The sequence below is a fragment of the Lactuca virosa genome, chromosome 8 (genome assembly GCF_052849685.1).
Source record: "Lactuca virosa cultivar CGN04683 chromosome 8, Lactuca_virosa_CGN04683_v6, whole genome shotgun sequence".
NCBI lineage: Eukaryota > Viridiplantae > Streptophyta > Magnoliopsida > Asterales > Asteraceae > Lactuca > Lactuca virosa.
Window position 1 is genome coordinate 60,985,238 of NC_136433.1, and position 17,043 is coordinate 61,002,280.

At 32.1% G+C, this 17,043-nt stretch overlaps 2 protein-coding genes across 2 annotated transcripts; both read right to left on the reverse strand.

Annotated features, from left to right (window-relative positions):
• Nucleotides 1-226: 226 nt before the first annotated feature.
• Nucleotides 227-2,253, reverse strand: LOC145128372 (uncharacterized). Its single transcript, XM_079063170.1, has 8 exons — nucleotides 1,822-2,253; nucleotides 1,295-1,419; nucleotides 1,167-1,204; nucleotides 961-1,071; nucleotides 804-883; nucleotides 698-734; nucleotides 544-585; nucleotides 227-443 (listed from the first exon to the last, which is right to left on the reverse strand). The coding sequence occupies exons 1-8, from the start codon at nucleotides 2,074-2,076 to the stop codon at nucleotides 358-360; spliced, it is 774 nt and encodes a 257-aa protein (XP_078919296.1). The 5' UTR covers nucleotides 2,077-2,253; the 3' UTR covers nucleotides 227-357.
• An 11,576-nt stretch (nucleotides 2,254-13,829) lies between these two features.
• LOC145133825 (uncharacterized) lies at nucleotides 13,830-16,830 on the reverse strand. Its single transcript, XM_079068785.1, has 8 exons — nucleotides 16,667-16,830; nucleotides 16,445-16,585; nucleotides 15,588-15,711; nucleotides 15,279-15,503; nucleotides 15,044-15,174; nucleotides 14,826-14,963; nucleotides 14,530-14,746; nucleotides 13,830-14,183 (listed from the first exon to the last, which is right to left on the reverse strand). The coding sequence occupies exons 3-5, from the start codon at nucleotides 15,672-15,674 to the stop codon at nucleotides 15,097-15,099; spliced, it is 390 nt and encodes a 129-aa protein (XP_078924911.1). The 5' UTR covers nucleotides 15,675-15,711; nucleotides 16,445-16,585; nucleotides 16,667-16,830; the 3' UTR covers nucleotides 13,830-14,183; nucleotides 14,530-14,746; nucleotides 14,826-14,963; nucleotides 15,044-15,096.
• Nucleotides 16,831-17,043: the final 213 nt, after the last annotated feature.

The following is a 17,043-nucleotide window of genomic DNA, read 5'->3' on the forward strand; positions in this document are numbered from 1 at the left end:
TCCATATTTGAAAGTTATTGAACTTCAACCTATACAAAATCATACACTATTTATTAACACCCACATCGTATTAAACAATTACTTACAAGTTATATCGATTAGCCCAATGGGTTTGACAATTAGCCCAATATGCACTAGATCATTTTAATCAAGAACATCATTGCAAAGTAGATAGAATAAAAAAAATGTCTACATCTTTGGCTTCAATCTAAGGTGTTACAAAAAGTTAAGCTTCAAAAATCTAAAATCTTGAAATTAATGCAACTTTTTGATTATAAGATGCCAAACAGAATAAACCAAAGTATCACGATTTAGCTTCAAAGGAAAAATACAATGAAAAAAATAGATGAAATCTCATCAGTTTAGTTTCTTCGCCAATCTTGAATTTCTCCTAGCAATGATTTCAGCAGCCCAACTCTTACCAATTTCAGTTTGAAACTTCCCTGCAGTACAACCATCAATGCATAACTTACAACCATAAAACATGCTTTTCTATTTCTTGTAATTTACCCTTAATTTGTGAAAAAGAATAAATATATTTACCAGCTGTCGAGAGGAAAAACTCATCTAAAACTCTATCGTGTTCTGCAATAAAATTGTCATACCACAATCTCAGAAATGAAATTAATATCTTTTCAGAAAAATACAATAAAGAATTTAATTAATATTTCTTTTTATTTTTTCGTAACAAACATACCTGTTTCATATTCCAGTGCTTGCAGAATCATTTCAACCTAAAAAGATTTATATAAAAAATATAAATGTTTTGAAAATAATTACAACAAAATGAAAATAAACATTACTTTGTCAAAATCTTTCACAAGATTTGCCTCGAGGGAAGCATTATCCTCATATTCTCTCCAGAGTTCTTGAATTTCTTCAGCTGTAATTTGTAAAAAAGATAAATGGTGGATGAAATTAAAATGAATATGAAATTAAGATAAGAGTTACCGAAAGTACCCCTCATTCCACCACCAAGAACATTGCACATTTCATTTAAAGCTGCTTGCTCAAGTCTACTCTTTTCCACCTTAGGTACACCATCAGAAGGTGTTATATCTCCCACAATCGCTATAAAATTCAGATTATGTTATTAAGTTTTAATAATCCACAAATACAAAAGATAAATCATGGAAGAAATGCGAATTAAGGTATTAATCGTGTACCTTCTGCAATGTCATGCACAATTGCAATCTTGATACACCTATTCAAGTTTATACAGAGAAGTTGTGTTTTGATCAATGATTAGTGGAAAGATTGAAATTAGAAGAAGCAAAATGTAACTAAATCGAACCTTTCCCTGTTGATACCAGGAAGATCGCCAGCAATTAAAGCCATTAATGCCATTCGATACATATGATCAGCAATGGATTCAGGACCCTTGATTCCATGATTGATCCATCCCTTCCTTTTTGTGGTCTATCAGAAAGGGAGAGATTATAGAACTTTTCATAGAAGTTACAGACATTTGAAGGTGCATGCACATATGAAAGGTTTCTTCAAACAGATTTAAGCAAACGGAATTTTCGAATATGTTATCGAGGGTTTCTACATACAAACGATATGATGAAATCTTCAACAGAACCATACATTATAACGATATCAGGTCGAAGTAGCACACAGACAGACTTTCCCTCGATCGTTTCACCCAAATTACAGTAAGAAATGGGGACGATTTGAAAGAAATTAATCAGCATGAAACCGATCCATGCACAGGATGATAAAAGTTAAATTAATATTAGGTAAAAGCTAAGATGAAATCAACTATTTCAGTGAAGCGGCGGATGTAAATGACTAAATGCAATTGTGCCGAACATGTACCTTAAGGCTATGGCACAAGGTGAGGAAATCGATGCTCGAAGAGGAAGAAGATGTGGCTTCGGTAACATCAGAATTCACCGCCGATCTTTTCGGTTCAAATTTGGGGATTTGACATCGAACAGATCGCAATTTACGATCATGGGACCCAAAGGGTTTGAACAAACATGGACGATGGAGGCGTTGAGGGTTACTGAGACAAGGGTGAAGTGGATGCGGAGAAGATGAGGATGAAGAAGAAGGATTAGCTGCTGCCATTGATGAATAATTTGGTAAAATCTTTATTGAAGTATATGGTATGGGTTTCTTGGAATATGATGAATATGCCTTTATTGTGGCAAAAGGCGCAGCGGAAATAACGGAAGGGGGAGACTGGAAAGAAATCGAAACTTTTTGGTGTAGGATCGAAGTTATTGTCTATAACGGCGAGAAACGGAGAAAATATAGGGGAACATAGGAGTCGATTTTCTTTTCTTTCTTTTTTGTGGGCCAAGATTAGGGCTCTTTTACATTCCATATAAATGGAGATCTAATCCACAAAATCATGGATCCCTAGATGCCTAGTCAGCAGACATGAAAAAATACTCTTTTATTAAATTTTAGTGTATTATTTTTAATAAATTTTAATGTATTATTTTGGTGTTAATTACACATTTCGAAAAATATCAAAATCGAACCAAAAAAGACGCACGCAAAGACCGCAACATTGGACCGAAAAAGACAAAGGCCGGTCTTAAAAATATCGAACTGAAAAAAATGATTTGAAAAAAGATCGGACCGGTTTGGAAACACTAATATACATCTCTAGTATGTATGGAAGTGGACTGAACCGAACGGAACATGTTAGGACTACACAACTAGTTTGTACAATGTTTGGCAATGCTAAAACATCTCACAACTTAATATTGAAATTGCTAAATTATCGCTTTTCGTAGTTCTCATATTTTTTTAGAATTCTTTTTTATGCTCTAACAGTAAAATAATTATATTACGAAATTTAACCATTCATTATATTGTCTTATCCATTGCATTACTCATTAGTCACTTTATTATATTTTTTGTTCATTCCATTAGTTGGTTTAGGAATAACAACATTCCTTGTAAAATTATAAATTTTTTGATCATTTTTGTAGAAATCCCAACTTATTTACTTATGATTTAAAGCATCATCAATGTTAAACTTAACTTGCAAGGATGTTTACTCATAAACAATACTAAGATATATGTTAGCGACAGTTCCAATAAAACTATTAACAATACTAAACAAATAACTTTAAATATTTTATTACACAAAACGTCACTTTATTACATCAAACACATCAAAATTATATATTAAGTCATCCATATCACTAGACTTATATTTTCTATATTATTATTATTATTATTATTATTATTATTATTATACCTTTAGTCTTTTATTTAATTAATTCATTTATAAACCTACAAAAATTAGTATTTAGTTATATAATTATTTGTTATTATTTATTGACCCTATTTCAAAATAATTAAACGGAAATGGGGCGTTACACATCCCTTCATTCTCCTTTTCTTTTACGTCTGTGTGTAGTCTGATAACGGGGAGGAATTTGTGGCTTTCCCTCCCTAAAAATCTTGATCATAGGGTCCTATTCACCCTTATTATTCTTTTTCTTTTCTTGGCAGATTTGGTGATTGTTGGTGGCTTGGTTGTGGTTAACGGAGGTATAAGGATGTGTTGTTTGTGATAAGTGTAGTTGCATGAATAGGGGAGAAATATGGTGGTTTCGGGTTGCCTTTGATGTTTCTTAGCTGTTGTTAGAGAGTGTGAATGGTGACGATGGTGGTGGTTAGGTTGTGAAGAGGTGATAAGGGTGATGAATTCGTGTGGTTAAAGGTGGAGGTTGGAATGGAGGTTATGAGTGGTACACGATGGTGTTTTTGGGTGGTGACCGGTCATGAAGGGAAGGTTGTAATGATGGGATAAGGGTGGAGAAGATGGTGGGTGCTGGTGTTGGATGGAGAAGGGTTCTGCTCCAGGTTGTAGGGTGGTAAAGGCTACGGGTTCGAATCCTCTTTTATTTCCAGGATGTTCAAAGAGTGAAAGTCAAGAAGTGGCTTTTACCTTTTTAAAATCCATGTAACATCTCTATAGAAATTGTCATTCTCTTCTTTTAATTTGTGTAATACATAGATTTTGACTGCTTTTTGACTTCTTGAACATTGAATGTTTTGTCTCTTCGTTTTGTTCCATTTGTATGTCCATTTGTATATGTTTAGAATGAAGATAAAAGAGCAAGTTACAAGGACTTGAAATTGTTGGCAAATGGACTAAAACCTGGCTAATTGTTTGGCTTAGAAAACTTGCAATTTAAGCCTCAGTTTAAAATAAACATCGATTGAATTTTGTTGAAATTGTTGAAAAATGATTTTAACTCTTGAATGTGTCTTCAACCAAACTTGTACATTTCCAACATGAAAAACACCAATGATAAAACTTAGGCATGTGAACTATATCCGTCAATTCCTTGTTAAAACATATTTGAACTTCATAAATATAAAACCAACTCCCACCAAAACTCGTAGAATAGGCGGTGAGGAAACCACTAAAGCAAGTCACACTTGCTTTAACAGGTGAAATAAAATCCGTCAATCCATTATAAAAGTAATTCAGACTTCATGAAAAGAAGACCAACTCCTACCAAAACATATGGAATATGCGGTGGGGAACCCGTGGGGCACAGGTTGCATTTGTGATGAGAAGTGGTAATGAAAGTTGTCAGTTCATAACAATAAGCTTGTAAAAAGCTATAATTGGATTTCGTCAGATGAAAACTAACTCCCACCAATACCCATCGAATATGTGGTGGGGACTAAAGAAACTTAGGCAAACTTGTAAAAAAAAGTTAATGAGTCGCCAATCCCTTAAGAACTTTGGACGTCATAAAAGAAAGACCAACTCTCATCAACCTATCAAATATACGATGAGGAACCCACCAAAGTAGGTAAATCTCAACTGAATGGGAACAAGAAACATCAACCAACATATTTGAAATCCATCACAAAATCTAACGTAAATTCGCCTTTTTAAGCAAAAAATCCTATAAAAAGTTTTAAAATTGGAGGTAAAAACAAGTTTTTCAATTCATTTCGTGATCGTAAAATGAGCACTAAACAGGTAATTAGTAAGTGATTAGTAATAACTACTTCATTAGTGTTGATCTCTGTGTGATAACTAAATATCCAAACATCACTAGAAGTGAAGTATCATATCATATCATATCATACTATATTATAAAGGAAGCATTTTTCCTTTCACCATATTCATTTGAAACTCTCATGTATTTTTCCTTTCACCACATTCATTTGAAACTCTCATGACTTTTCAATTTCTTTCTAATAATAATTATAAATTAGTTAATAAGGTTAAATAAATATCAAACCTAAAGTGTAATCATACATAAACTAAATTTCAATATTAAAAGAATATATTTACTTCTACTTATAAAGTTATGTTTTTTAACTTTTAACATATTGTAATTAATGTATTAGTTTTAATATATTCTTGGATGTAAACCATTATCATTTTAAAGATACAATTTTGGAACAATTTGTATAAAATACTTAAATTATTAATTTGAATATAAAATTACAAGGTCAACTTAAATATAAATTTTAGTTTAACGTAAACAACTCAAATAATATTTTGTAAATAGTTAAAAGTGATTAACTGTAGTGTCTTTCTAATAATGATTATAAGTTAGTTAATAAGGTTAAATAAATATCAAACTTAAAGTGTAATCATAAATATACTAAATTTCAATTTTAAAATAATATCTTTACTTCTACTTATAAAGTTATGTCTTTAACTTTTAACGTATTAGATTTAATATGTTGTTGTATGTAAACCATTATTAGTTTAAAGCTACAACTTTTGTACAGTTTGGACAAAATACTTAAATTGTTAATTTAAATATAACATTACAATGTCAACTTAAATATAAATTTCAGTTCCATTTAAAAAACCAAAGAATATTTTGTAAATAGTTAAAAGTGATAAATTTTTAGTGATAAATGCAAAAACTAAATTGTAATCTCAATTTAACTAAAATATTTCCTAAAGATATTTTTATAATCTTTAAAAGTTCTCAAATAAGTAGCTTAAAATAATTTACAATAAAAATAGTTAAAAATAACTATATATAAATTATTATATTGTTACCTTTAAAATCTAAAAACAATGTTGGATGTTTTAAATAATTATAATGATAGAAATTAAAACATTAAGCAAATAAATTTTAAAAAATTAATTAACAAAAACAACAACTATAAATAACATTAAACCATATATTATATTTAATTTTATTGATGTGTAACTCGCGAGTAGAAGTCATTCAAACGATTGAAATTATGCAGTTATAATAGATGTATATATTATCATAGAATTCAAAATAATCAATATATTATATCAATTTAGTATATATAAATTATTATGTCAAATTTAACAACAGCGTTATTGCTATATTTTAAAAAAACATATATTTGTAAAGACTTCAACTATATAGGTGTTTATGTGCAACGCGCGGGCATTCGCCTAGTATTATCTATATTAATTGAGGTGATTTCATTACCTAATAACACATGTACCCTATTATATTTTTGTCATTTGAACTTTTTAAATTGGGAAAATTTCACATATGTCCTCGCAAACATTAAGAATTACGTCTATATCCTTTCAAAGTTCATAATTACGTATATATCCTTATTAACCTATTAAAATCACGTTTATATCCAATCTTATAATTTAATGAGGTATTAATCAATTTAATACCAAAAAATATATTTAAAAATCAAAATAAAAGGTGATTGTACTAAATTACCTTTTCAAAATTATTAATAGTAGAACTAAATAGACTTAATTAGCATTAACCCTAATTAAATATGTCAAAACCTCAAACACGTCAAAACTAAACCTCAAAAACGTGAAATCTTCAAGGCTTTCATCACGTTGTTTTCTTCTCCAAGCCGTGAGAACTTTTGCCTTCGTTTATTCAAATATCGTTGCTGCAAACATAGTAATAAATCACGTTATTTCATCACAACAGGTTAATCTTGTTCTTAATTCAATTAATTTTGGTTTTTGATTAACTTTTTGCATTCGATTAATTCGATTAATTGTTGGCTCTGCATTCAATTATGTTTGGTTTGCAATAGATAGTTTATTATCCTCCTCTTTGATGGATAATGAGGTTGATGCACCGAGATGGGACATAAGCGCTCACTCGCCCATAATTGAGTAAGTTTTTATCAACAATGAATGATACTTTATGTTTCCCTTCAATTTTATTAACTGTTTTTTTTTGCGGTCATCAGACAAGTAATATCGGAATTCAAGTTTAAATTGAAATATGGAGGCTTCTTTCGATTAGCTAGGAACTCATGTAGGCAAGTGTATTGCTTTGGATCTACAAAATGTCTCTATATAGACACATTTTCATACGACTTAAATCATCTAGTTGAAGATGTGAAAAAACACTATCCATCACAAAGCGATATTGTTTTGTCAATAGTATTTGTTGACAAATATGCAAAAGGGCAATGCTTTATTGAACTTGATAATGATAAGAGCTTCATGGTGATGCTAAACATGTATGATAAGGAGAAAAAAGTAACAATTTATGCGACAACCGAAAAATTAAGGTATAACCCTAAACCGTTAAGTTGTCAAGATAAAGTTATTGATGAATCTGATGATGAAAATGAGACAGACTCAGTTTGTCCAAGTCAAGAAAGCTATCATAGTCTTCATAGTTCCGATAACGAATATGAGCTTCTAAATTATGGGGAAACTTATGCATATAGTAAGGTGAATCCATTTATGAAAGTGAATTCTAAATTCCCAAGTGTAATTGCTTTTAGAAGAGCATTAAACCATTATGCACTAACAAATGAATTTGAGTATGTCATTGAGAAAAGTGATTTGACAAGACTTACAACATGTTGTGGAGATAAAAAGTGCGAGTGGAGAATTCATGCTTCTCTTACACAAGATGGGGTTACTTTTGAAGTAAGTATAAATTTTGAGAAATACTACATTCGTCGATATTGTTATTATGTTAACATAATTATATGTTTTTGTTTCAATTTTGTAGGTAAAAAAATTTATAGAAACTCATTCTTGTACTCGAAGCAACAAGAGTGGTAACAAACATGCCACTCAAGGATGGATTGCTGATGTTGTTACCGACAAGTTGAAATCTGAAGGCGATGTCTCTCCTGCCGACCTAAAAAAGTGGCTTATGCATACCTACAATGTTGAAGTACCATATATGAGAGTCTTTAGAGGAAGAGAACAAGCTCATACCGATATGTATGGCAAGTGGGATGACTCTTACGCAAATATATATGATTTCAAAAAAGAACTTGAAAAAAGAAACCCAGGAAGTGTGGTGGAGATTGATTTACAGACAGTTGGTGAAAAGAAACATTTCCTATGCTTTTTTATATCATTAACAGCATGCTCTAAGGGGTTTCTTGCTGGTTGTCGTCCTTACATTGGGCTTGATGCTTGTCATTTGAAAGGGAAATTTAATGGTGTGTTAGCCGCTGCCACAAGTATTGACGGTAACAATGGTATGTTTCCAGTAGCCTATGGTGTGCTTGAGGCAGAGAATACAAAATCATGGACTTGGTTTCTCGCGTCACTAAAAAAAGCGATTGGTACACCAAATGGTCTTGTTATCTCTTCTGACATGCAAAAAGGCTTGGAATTAGCTATTACACAGGTTTATCCTAATATTGAGCATCGAGAATACATAAGACATTTATGTAGCAACTTCAAGAAACATTTTCGAGGTGACTTTTTCATGAGCAAACTATCGGAGGCTGCAAATACCTACTCTGTTAGTAAGCATTATAGATTATTAAATGAAATTGCTACTAAATATGCAGATGCAATTTCATATTTGAATGAGAACCATAAAAAGATATGGAGTTGAAGCAAGTTTGGCACACTTGTCAAGTGTGATTACATTACCAACAACATTTCAGAAACTTTTAACTCTTGGGTAGGTGACATACGTTATAAACCGGTGCTTGATCTCCTTGATGCAATTAGAGAAAAGCTTATGGAACGATTTGACAAGAAAAGGAGTAAGGTGCAAAAATGGAAAGGACCACTACTTCCAAAAGCAAATAAGTATCTCAAAACAATCACTAAGGCAAGTTAACGAACTATATATATACATAATTGTTTTTGCATTAAACATATATATTTTTTCTGATATTAGTTTGTTCTTTTTTTATTTTCTCATGTAGAACTTGGGTGAATATCAAGTTTGTAGAAGCAGTGATAAAAAGCAGAAGTGAAGTACAAAGGATATCGTTGGGATGTTGTATTGGATGAGAAAAAGTGTAGTTGTCGAAAATGGCAAGTTACAGGCCTTCCGTGTGTGCATGCAGCTGCTTTTATTGCTTTCACAAGGGAGCCTAATTGGGACAAATATGTTGATACATATTTCACAGTCGACAAGTTTAAAGAAGCATATGCTTTAGAAATTAGTCCGATGCCTGGAAAAGATCAATGGGTGAATATAGAGACAGTCGAAAAAATATACCCTCCTATTATAAAATGACCGTCTGGACGACCTAAAAAGAATAGAATTATACCACATGATGAGCCCAAGAAAAGACACAGATGTCCGCGTTGTGGTATGTATGGACACCATCAAAGGACTTGCAAAAATCTCGCGTCTCAAGGTTTTGATGATGCATCCTCTAGCAAGAGGAAAGAGCACAAAATATCATGAGTTTTTGTTATGATGTTCATTACATTTTAGTACTTTAATGCTTTCTGCATGGATTTTTTATTTTTATTTTTAATTTTGGAGCATGTTTTTAATGAATTTATTCCACATAGATTGTTTTTGTAATGTATTTTCTCCAACAAGGACCATTTATATAAACATTTTCTGCTATAGGGACTGCATCTGTCATCTATTTCTATCGTAGGGACCATTTTGTAAAGATATTATGTCATAGTGGCTGTTTATGTAATGTATTTCTCCAATGGGGGACTATATCTGTAATGTTTTTTCTGAAACAGGGGCCATATGTGTAATGTTTTTTCTGAAACATGGACCAAATCTGTAACGTTTTTGTGCACAAGACCATTTTAAATGTTTTTCTGAAACAGGGACTATATATGTAATGTTTTTCTGAAACATGGACCATATGTGTAATGTTTTTTCTTAAACATGGACCAAATTTTTAATGTTTTTTGTGCACAGGAACCATTTTGTCAAGTTTTTTTTTTTTTTTGCCATAGGGACCATATCGGTAATGTTAACATGCTACAGGGACCAATTCTATTTTTTTTGTGCCATAAAGAGCAATTTTGTAACTTTGTTTTTGAAACAGGGACCATTTTGTATTATAAATTACTATTTCAGTAACCATAGAACAACAACATGAAATATATGAATTTGGAGGGTAAACAATGAAATGACACCAAACTTAAATTTTGAATGGCTAAAATGCATTAAGTATTAACAGCAACAAGAAAGTTACAATACAGAGATAACAAAAAGTTACATAAATTAGATGAACATAATATAAAGAATCTTTAAGAAAAGACCAGCAACAACACCAACACTTTAGCATCATCCTTTGAAATAAAAATCCTTTGCTTGCCTTTTATTATTTGGATTTTCAAAAGAAGCAGTCTACTTGTATTGGTGTTTCCAATATAGCACTCTACTTATGATACAGTTTCTTTATCCGGATAGAATTAGCACCCTACCTCAAAAGCATCACTCGTTTGCATCAACTAAGATTGACATGTCATGATAACAATCTACTTGTAGCTTAGAGTGCAGAACTTGCACATATAATTATAAAGTACCTGCATAGGGATGGAAGACCAGAATTATAGCTAGAGTTAACTAGGTAGCCACTTGAAACAATGTAGATTACGTATTAACTTTTAAACAACACATCCTCTTTATAGACAATAGATGGTTAAAAGGTTAAAAACTCATTTTTCCATTGTAAAGAGATCAACAATATATGAATATAAAGTTTTGTAATTCGGTGATGTAATGACAAAGTAATACCCTTTGGCTAAGTAAAGAAAGTGAAGAAAATAGAATTTATTTATCTTTTCAATTCACACCAAACAATACCAAATTTTTTTGACCGGTTCACTTTACAACAGGCAATATGGTTTGTTAATCGATTGTACCACACATATTGTAATATAACATTTAAGCAAAATATAAAGAAAAGAAAAAGATTCTATCTTTTTCTCTTACCTGTGTAAAACTGAAAGCATGTGGAAAAAATTTCTTACAACAGGAGAAATAAGGGAGGGGCAGTTTAGTCAAATGTGGGTTCCACTATGAATTTCATTCAATTCAGCAAGTGTTATTTCTCATAATGTCTATTTCACTTTATTGTTGGTTATTGTTTATGAGGGTGTACATCTTATGAGCATTTAGAAGAGAAGAATGAATAATCACCTGTAATCCAACTAACATACAGTCTCCAACTTCAAAGATAACATTAAGACCTCAGAGTGAAAACTTTGTCCGTGTCAGGAATCGGGGATCCTAAGCTAATATATACCCTAAAACATTCAAACAATAATTTTGATATTTTGAAACCAGGAAAGACGATCCAAACCAACAAAGTAGGAAATTGGGTACAAATGCAAAACCTTAACAGCACCAAATCACAGGGAGATCAGAATCCGAGTTTTGCCTTGGGATTTTATGTTTACTGCAGCAAGGGAAGCCGACGAAATTGGGGTTGAGACACATCTTCGGCTAAGGGGTGAGGCTTCAACCGGTAGTAATCGGTGACAATAGGAGGGGGGAAATCGTGGGTTACAGTGATTTTGTCGTGAACAGAGGAGGTTGTGCCTAGCTCACAGCGATGAAGAGTTGTCGTCGAATTGGATTTTCAAAGTATCTTGGCATGAAGGCAACAATGGTTTACAGGTGATGGTCGTCGATAGAGGGTATAGGAGAGAAGAAGGTGAGGTAAACAGTGAAAATGATGGTGTATGAATCGATTGAGTAAAGAGAAAGAGACCTTGAATTGAATTATTAGTTACACGTTTAATTGATTAAAATTATTTTGGATTTAATTGTAAAGGGTATTTTGGTAAAGTTATATATAGTTTTGAATTTTATATAATTTTTTTAATATTAAAATCCTATAATTCTAATTAAAAAATAGGGTTGGATAAATACGTAAATGTTATAGTTTTTAAATGACATATACGTAATTTAATATTTTATAAGGACATTGACGTAATTCTTAAAGTTTGGAAGGATATATATGAAATGATTTTACGATGATACATGTTGCATTAATGAAATGATTTTCATAATGAGTTTTAAAATGAAAACAAACATTTTGTTTTTGTTTGATTTTAATCACGACTATGCGCATCCACTGTCGTATAGGTTAAGACTTGTGTGGACACTTATGACTTGGATAACAAACTTTGGATGTTCTTGATGTTACGATGGAATTAAGTTGGTCTCACTTGTACATGGGACTTGCAACCCCTCGTATAGTTCATGTACATTGGGCATATGTTCTTAATGTTGGAATATTTATATGTTTAGTGTGTTATGGGCTACCTAAACACTAGTTATCCCCCATTATTTGATGTGCGATATTTTTTGGACTTCGGGGTTTTGGGAATTAGAAATATACGTAATGCATCCTTTTGAATTTCTTAGAGTTTTTTGAATTAAAAATATATTTTAGGATGTGCAATATATTTAAATCATGCGAGTATTCTTATACTTAACATTGTCTAACTCTGCTGATGCTCACTATACTTCCTTAACGTAACATATCTATTTTAACATATCTTCATATTAGGATATTTTAAAAGAAGATAGACAATGGGAGAGGTTGTGAACATTTAGAAGACTATTCATGCAATGTTAGGACTACTTTATTTAATTTGTGCTTTTGATATGATTGTTTCACCCTTATATTTATAAAACTTTTAAACTACTAAATTACTTTGGATTGAATGTGTGTGGCCTTATTTTGCACTTGAATTTTTAAAATGCTATAAATCTTGTTTTAAAAATGGTTATTCTAAAAGGAAGTGGTTGGTACACAACAATTTTACTATGATGTTTTCTTTAGTATGTCTAGGATAAATAAAGTAATTATAAGTAGATCAAAGATTTGTTTAATTCTTCAAATATGATCAAAGAAATAAGAATTTGAACTCGTAATACATAAAATATGACAAACAAACCATTTGAGTATCATACATGATGATGAGAAGAAATCCAATCACGGGCTATAGGTTTAAAACTTCTTTTTCAAATATTTGTATTGTAATATATCTTTATTTATTTTAACTTTAGTGTCCATTAATGTTTTTTCTTATCAAAATATAACATATGTTTATAAAATGATATATTATATGAAAAAAATCATAAATTATTTAGGATGAATAAAAGATAAATTATTCAATTTTAGAAAAAAAAAACACTACTAGAAAACTGCTCCATCACCTACAACAAATTCCGTAGGTAAGTTGTAGGTAAAACGGATTACCTACGGAAAAAGCTTCGTAGGAATATAGCTCGTGGGTAAATGGTTGTAACCGATTGCCTACAGACTACCTACGGAATTTTCTGTAGGTAATTTTCCTACAGATTGCCTACAACTTTAGCCACCTACAGATTAGCTACGGAAGTTGTTTTACTACAGGGTACCTACGGAACTTTTATCTACATATTACCTACGGAATTTTAGCTACGGATTACCTACAATAAATATTACCTACAGATTTCCTACAAAAAAATATGACCTACAGATTTCCTACAATAAATATTACCTACTGATTCCCAACGACTTTTCCAATTATTTGTGACATATATATTTGTCGCAAATCCATAGCTAAATGATTTCCTTTAATTAAAAAAAAACTGAAAAAACTGAAAAATATCCAGGTTTTTTCTACCTAAAATACAGAAAAACCAATAATACATTACAAATGCAAAAAAAAACCCATTACATTCATATTCAACCGGTCAAAATAAAATGTCATTAACATTCACAAAAAGCTAGGAACTATCTAGCGGATTACCGGATGGGCTGTTTATAGTCTAATACATTTCTAATGTTTAACATTCATAAAACTAGGAACTATTAGGCGGATTACCCGATGGGTTCAACTTTCTCAAAATGACCGCAACTTGTTCTTCTAATTGAGCGTGTCGCACATCCATTTCATGTTGTCTTATTTGAAATCTTGCATCCATTTCAGCTTCTCTTTCTTTCAATTGCAAATCCAATTTAGCTTGCATCTCGATTTGCATGTTTTCCATTTTCTCTCTCAACCTTAGCACCTAAAAATGGTATGAACATTAAAATCAGCAAGTCAACTTCACTTTTAAACCATAATAGCAATGCACTTTACTTTTAATTCAATTCATTATAAGAAAATATAAGCAATGTAATCAATAATACCACATACTTTATTTTATATCAACAATCCATAATAGCAATATACTTTACCTTATAATATCCATAATAGCAACATACTATAGTATTCATCCATAATAAGCAATGCATTTCAATTCGACCACCCATAATAGCAACATACTTTATTTTCATCCATGTACTATCCATAATGGCAACGACATATTTTTATTTTTCTCTATAAAGCATAATGCATTTATCGAATAAGTATACCTCTTGTTGTGATTGTTCCGCCGAGGACGAGGTAGACCCAAAAGAATATGTCCCGCTTACAGCAAAATGAAGATCAGATGATCCAATCCCATAGATGCGACCTTTGCCTTTCCCTCCCTGTCTGCATCTGTGTGGCGGCCCACAACTCAGGATCATTAGTTCTTTGCTGAGTCAGATCGTCTCCATACTTCTCGACGAGGCCTCTCCTATATGCCTCCTATAATTTATCAAAACAACACCATTTTAATTGTACAGAAAACCAAAACAGTCTATGAAAATGATAAAAGATAACTTACATATGCTTGTTGTGCTGTACTAGTGATATATTGCAATCCCTCACCATCTCCATTAAAATACTTTGCCTTCGACTCTGCTGTAAGACGTGTCTTCATAAACACATCGACCCAGTCTGGGTCTTTACCCGTCAACTTTTTCTACATAAACGAAAATATAGTTGATGTAATTGGTGCCAAGAGAAAACATATTAATAAAATTTATAATTATGATTACTTACCATCCGCTTACGAGTCTCGCCGACTCCGATGCTGCCGCCTGTATACGTAGCTGTCACCCCAGAATCAACAGAAGTGCTACGGTTCCTCTTCCCGATAAGAGATTTTTCTTCCATTCATCTGTGTCCCAATACTGTAAAAAGAATATATATATATATATATATATATATATATATATATATATATATATATATATATAAGAAACAAAAGTAAACAATAATGAACCAGATCACTTACAGCACACAAACGCCTCCACACGTCTTCATGTATGGGACGAGGAGCAAAATTCTGGAGCATCTGATATGAGTCATTAATTTCATGGATAGTATGCCCTGCTTTTCTTGCCATTCTTGCTGATGTTTTCTTAACAACCCCCATTCTGTCTCTAAAACGCTCTTTCAAAACACTCTCAAAACAATCGAAGATGTCACCTTCTTCTTGTGAATTCCACCGATAACGAGTCTGCAAAAAAATAAGAAGTAAACTTAATTTGCAAATTAAAATAGAATAAGGATAAAATATACAAACAAATAATCAATATATTACCTTAAAACGTGCAAACCATTGTTTGACAACCTCCCGTGGGATACTCTTATATGTAGGCCAAGCATGATCCGAACAATCCCATGCCATTTCTGCAATGTACCCATGTATAGAATGGTCTGCAAACCTAAAAATTGAAATAACTATATAAGTATAATCAGATTTCCAATTCAATAATCTGGTAGTGGTAGAGAGTGTGGATGCTTTTAGAGACCCGTCCCACAATGGCTCGGTCGCTTGGTTCACCAGTTTAAAGAAAGTTTGGGCCGATTGATTTGGGTGTTGTGGTCCTTGCTGATAATAAGGAACCTCAGGCCCGTACATGCTTTCAATAACCATTTGTTGGTATCTAGGAAAATCACCAACATCGTTATTAATTTCTTGAGCCATGACTTGAGATGGTATTGGGTTCGAAGATTGACCAATTTCTTGTGTTGGATATAATTCGCCATGTGCATGCCATATTGAATAATCTTTCACGAATCCAACATCATATAGATGTTGTGCAACTATCTCTCTCGTATTGTAATCACGATTTTTACATTTCCAACATGGACATCTAATTTGAAAAACCTCCACCCCCTCTTGAATAATAGGTTTAATGTTTGTTGCATTGGTGTAAGCAAATTCCAAGAAATCATGGACATATTGTCCAAATCCAGGATTGAAACGACCATCCTTAGTGCAATTGATACAAACTGATGTGAAAATGTACAAATTGATACATACAACATATTGATGTGCAATTGAGCATATACGTTGATAAACACAACATACACACTTATACATACAACACATATATACCAGGTTGAAGTTTGAACAAACCTGTCAAACAATTTTCGAAGTTGTGAACGACATACCTGATTACAAGTGTCGGTGGAGTGGATTGGGAGAAACCGGCGACAGTGACGGTGGAGTGGGAGGAACCGGCGACAGTTGCGGTGGTGGGAATGTGGAAGATACCGACGACAGTGGCGGTGAAGTGGAGCAACCGCCGGAAACTGAAATTTATCTAGGGTTCGTCAAAACGTAATTACAAGTGTCGAGAAACAAAATTGAGGGGAAGAGAGAATAATACATACGACTCCGACGGGCGCTGTTGCGTTTTGGTAAACGAAATTCCGGCAGCGGCGATCCAAATCGATGTAGGGTTCTTCGTCTTCAAGTTAGAGAAAAAAGGGAACGGTAAGGAGGAACGTGTTTGAGTACCGGGTTTTTTTTTTCTTAGTTGTAGGAAATCCGTAGGTAATTTACCTACCGATCTACTACGAAAATTAAAATATGATTTATTTACCTACAAATCTCCAACGGAAATTAAAAATACAATTTCTTTAAACAAAAATATTTTAAACAATAATTTTAAAATCTTTATAACTTGTTTTTATCATAATATTATTAAAAGAAATACAAAAAAAATATTTTTTGGTTGATATTATATATAAATTTGTGAAAAAAAAAT

Excerpts from the sequence above, each read along its gene's own strand:
- LOC145128372 (XM_079063170.1), bottom strand. The coding sequence starts at position 2,076 with ATGGCAGCAGCTAATCCTTCTTCTTCATCCTCATCTTCTCCGCATCCA. Across the intron at positions 586-697 it reads AGCACTGGAATATGAAACAG|AACACGATAGAGTTTTAGAT; the intron begins GTATGTTTGTTA and ends ATTTTATTGCAG. Across the intron at positions 444-543 it reads GTTTTTCCTCTCGACAGCTG|GGAAGTTTCAAACTGAAATT; the intron begins GTAAATATATTT and ends GTTGTACTGCAG.
- LOC145133825 (XM_079068785.1), bottom strand. The coding sequence starts at position 15,674 with ATGGCATGGGATTGTTCGGATCATGCTTGGCCTACATATAAGAGTATC. Across the intron at positions 15,504-15,587 it reads AATGGTTTGCACGTTTTAAG|ACTCGTTATCGGTGGAATTC; the intron begins GTAATATATTGA and ends ATTTTTTTGCAG. Across the intron at positions 15,175-15,278 it reads TGTGGAGGCGTTTGTGTGCT|TATTGGGACACAGATGAATG; the intron begins GTAAGTGATCTG and ends TTCTTTTTACAG.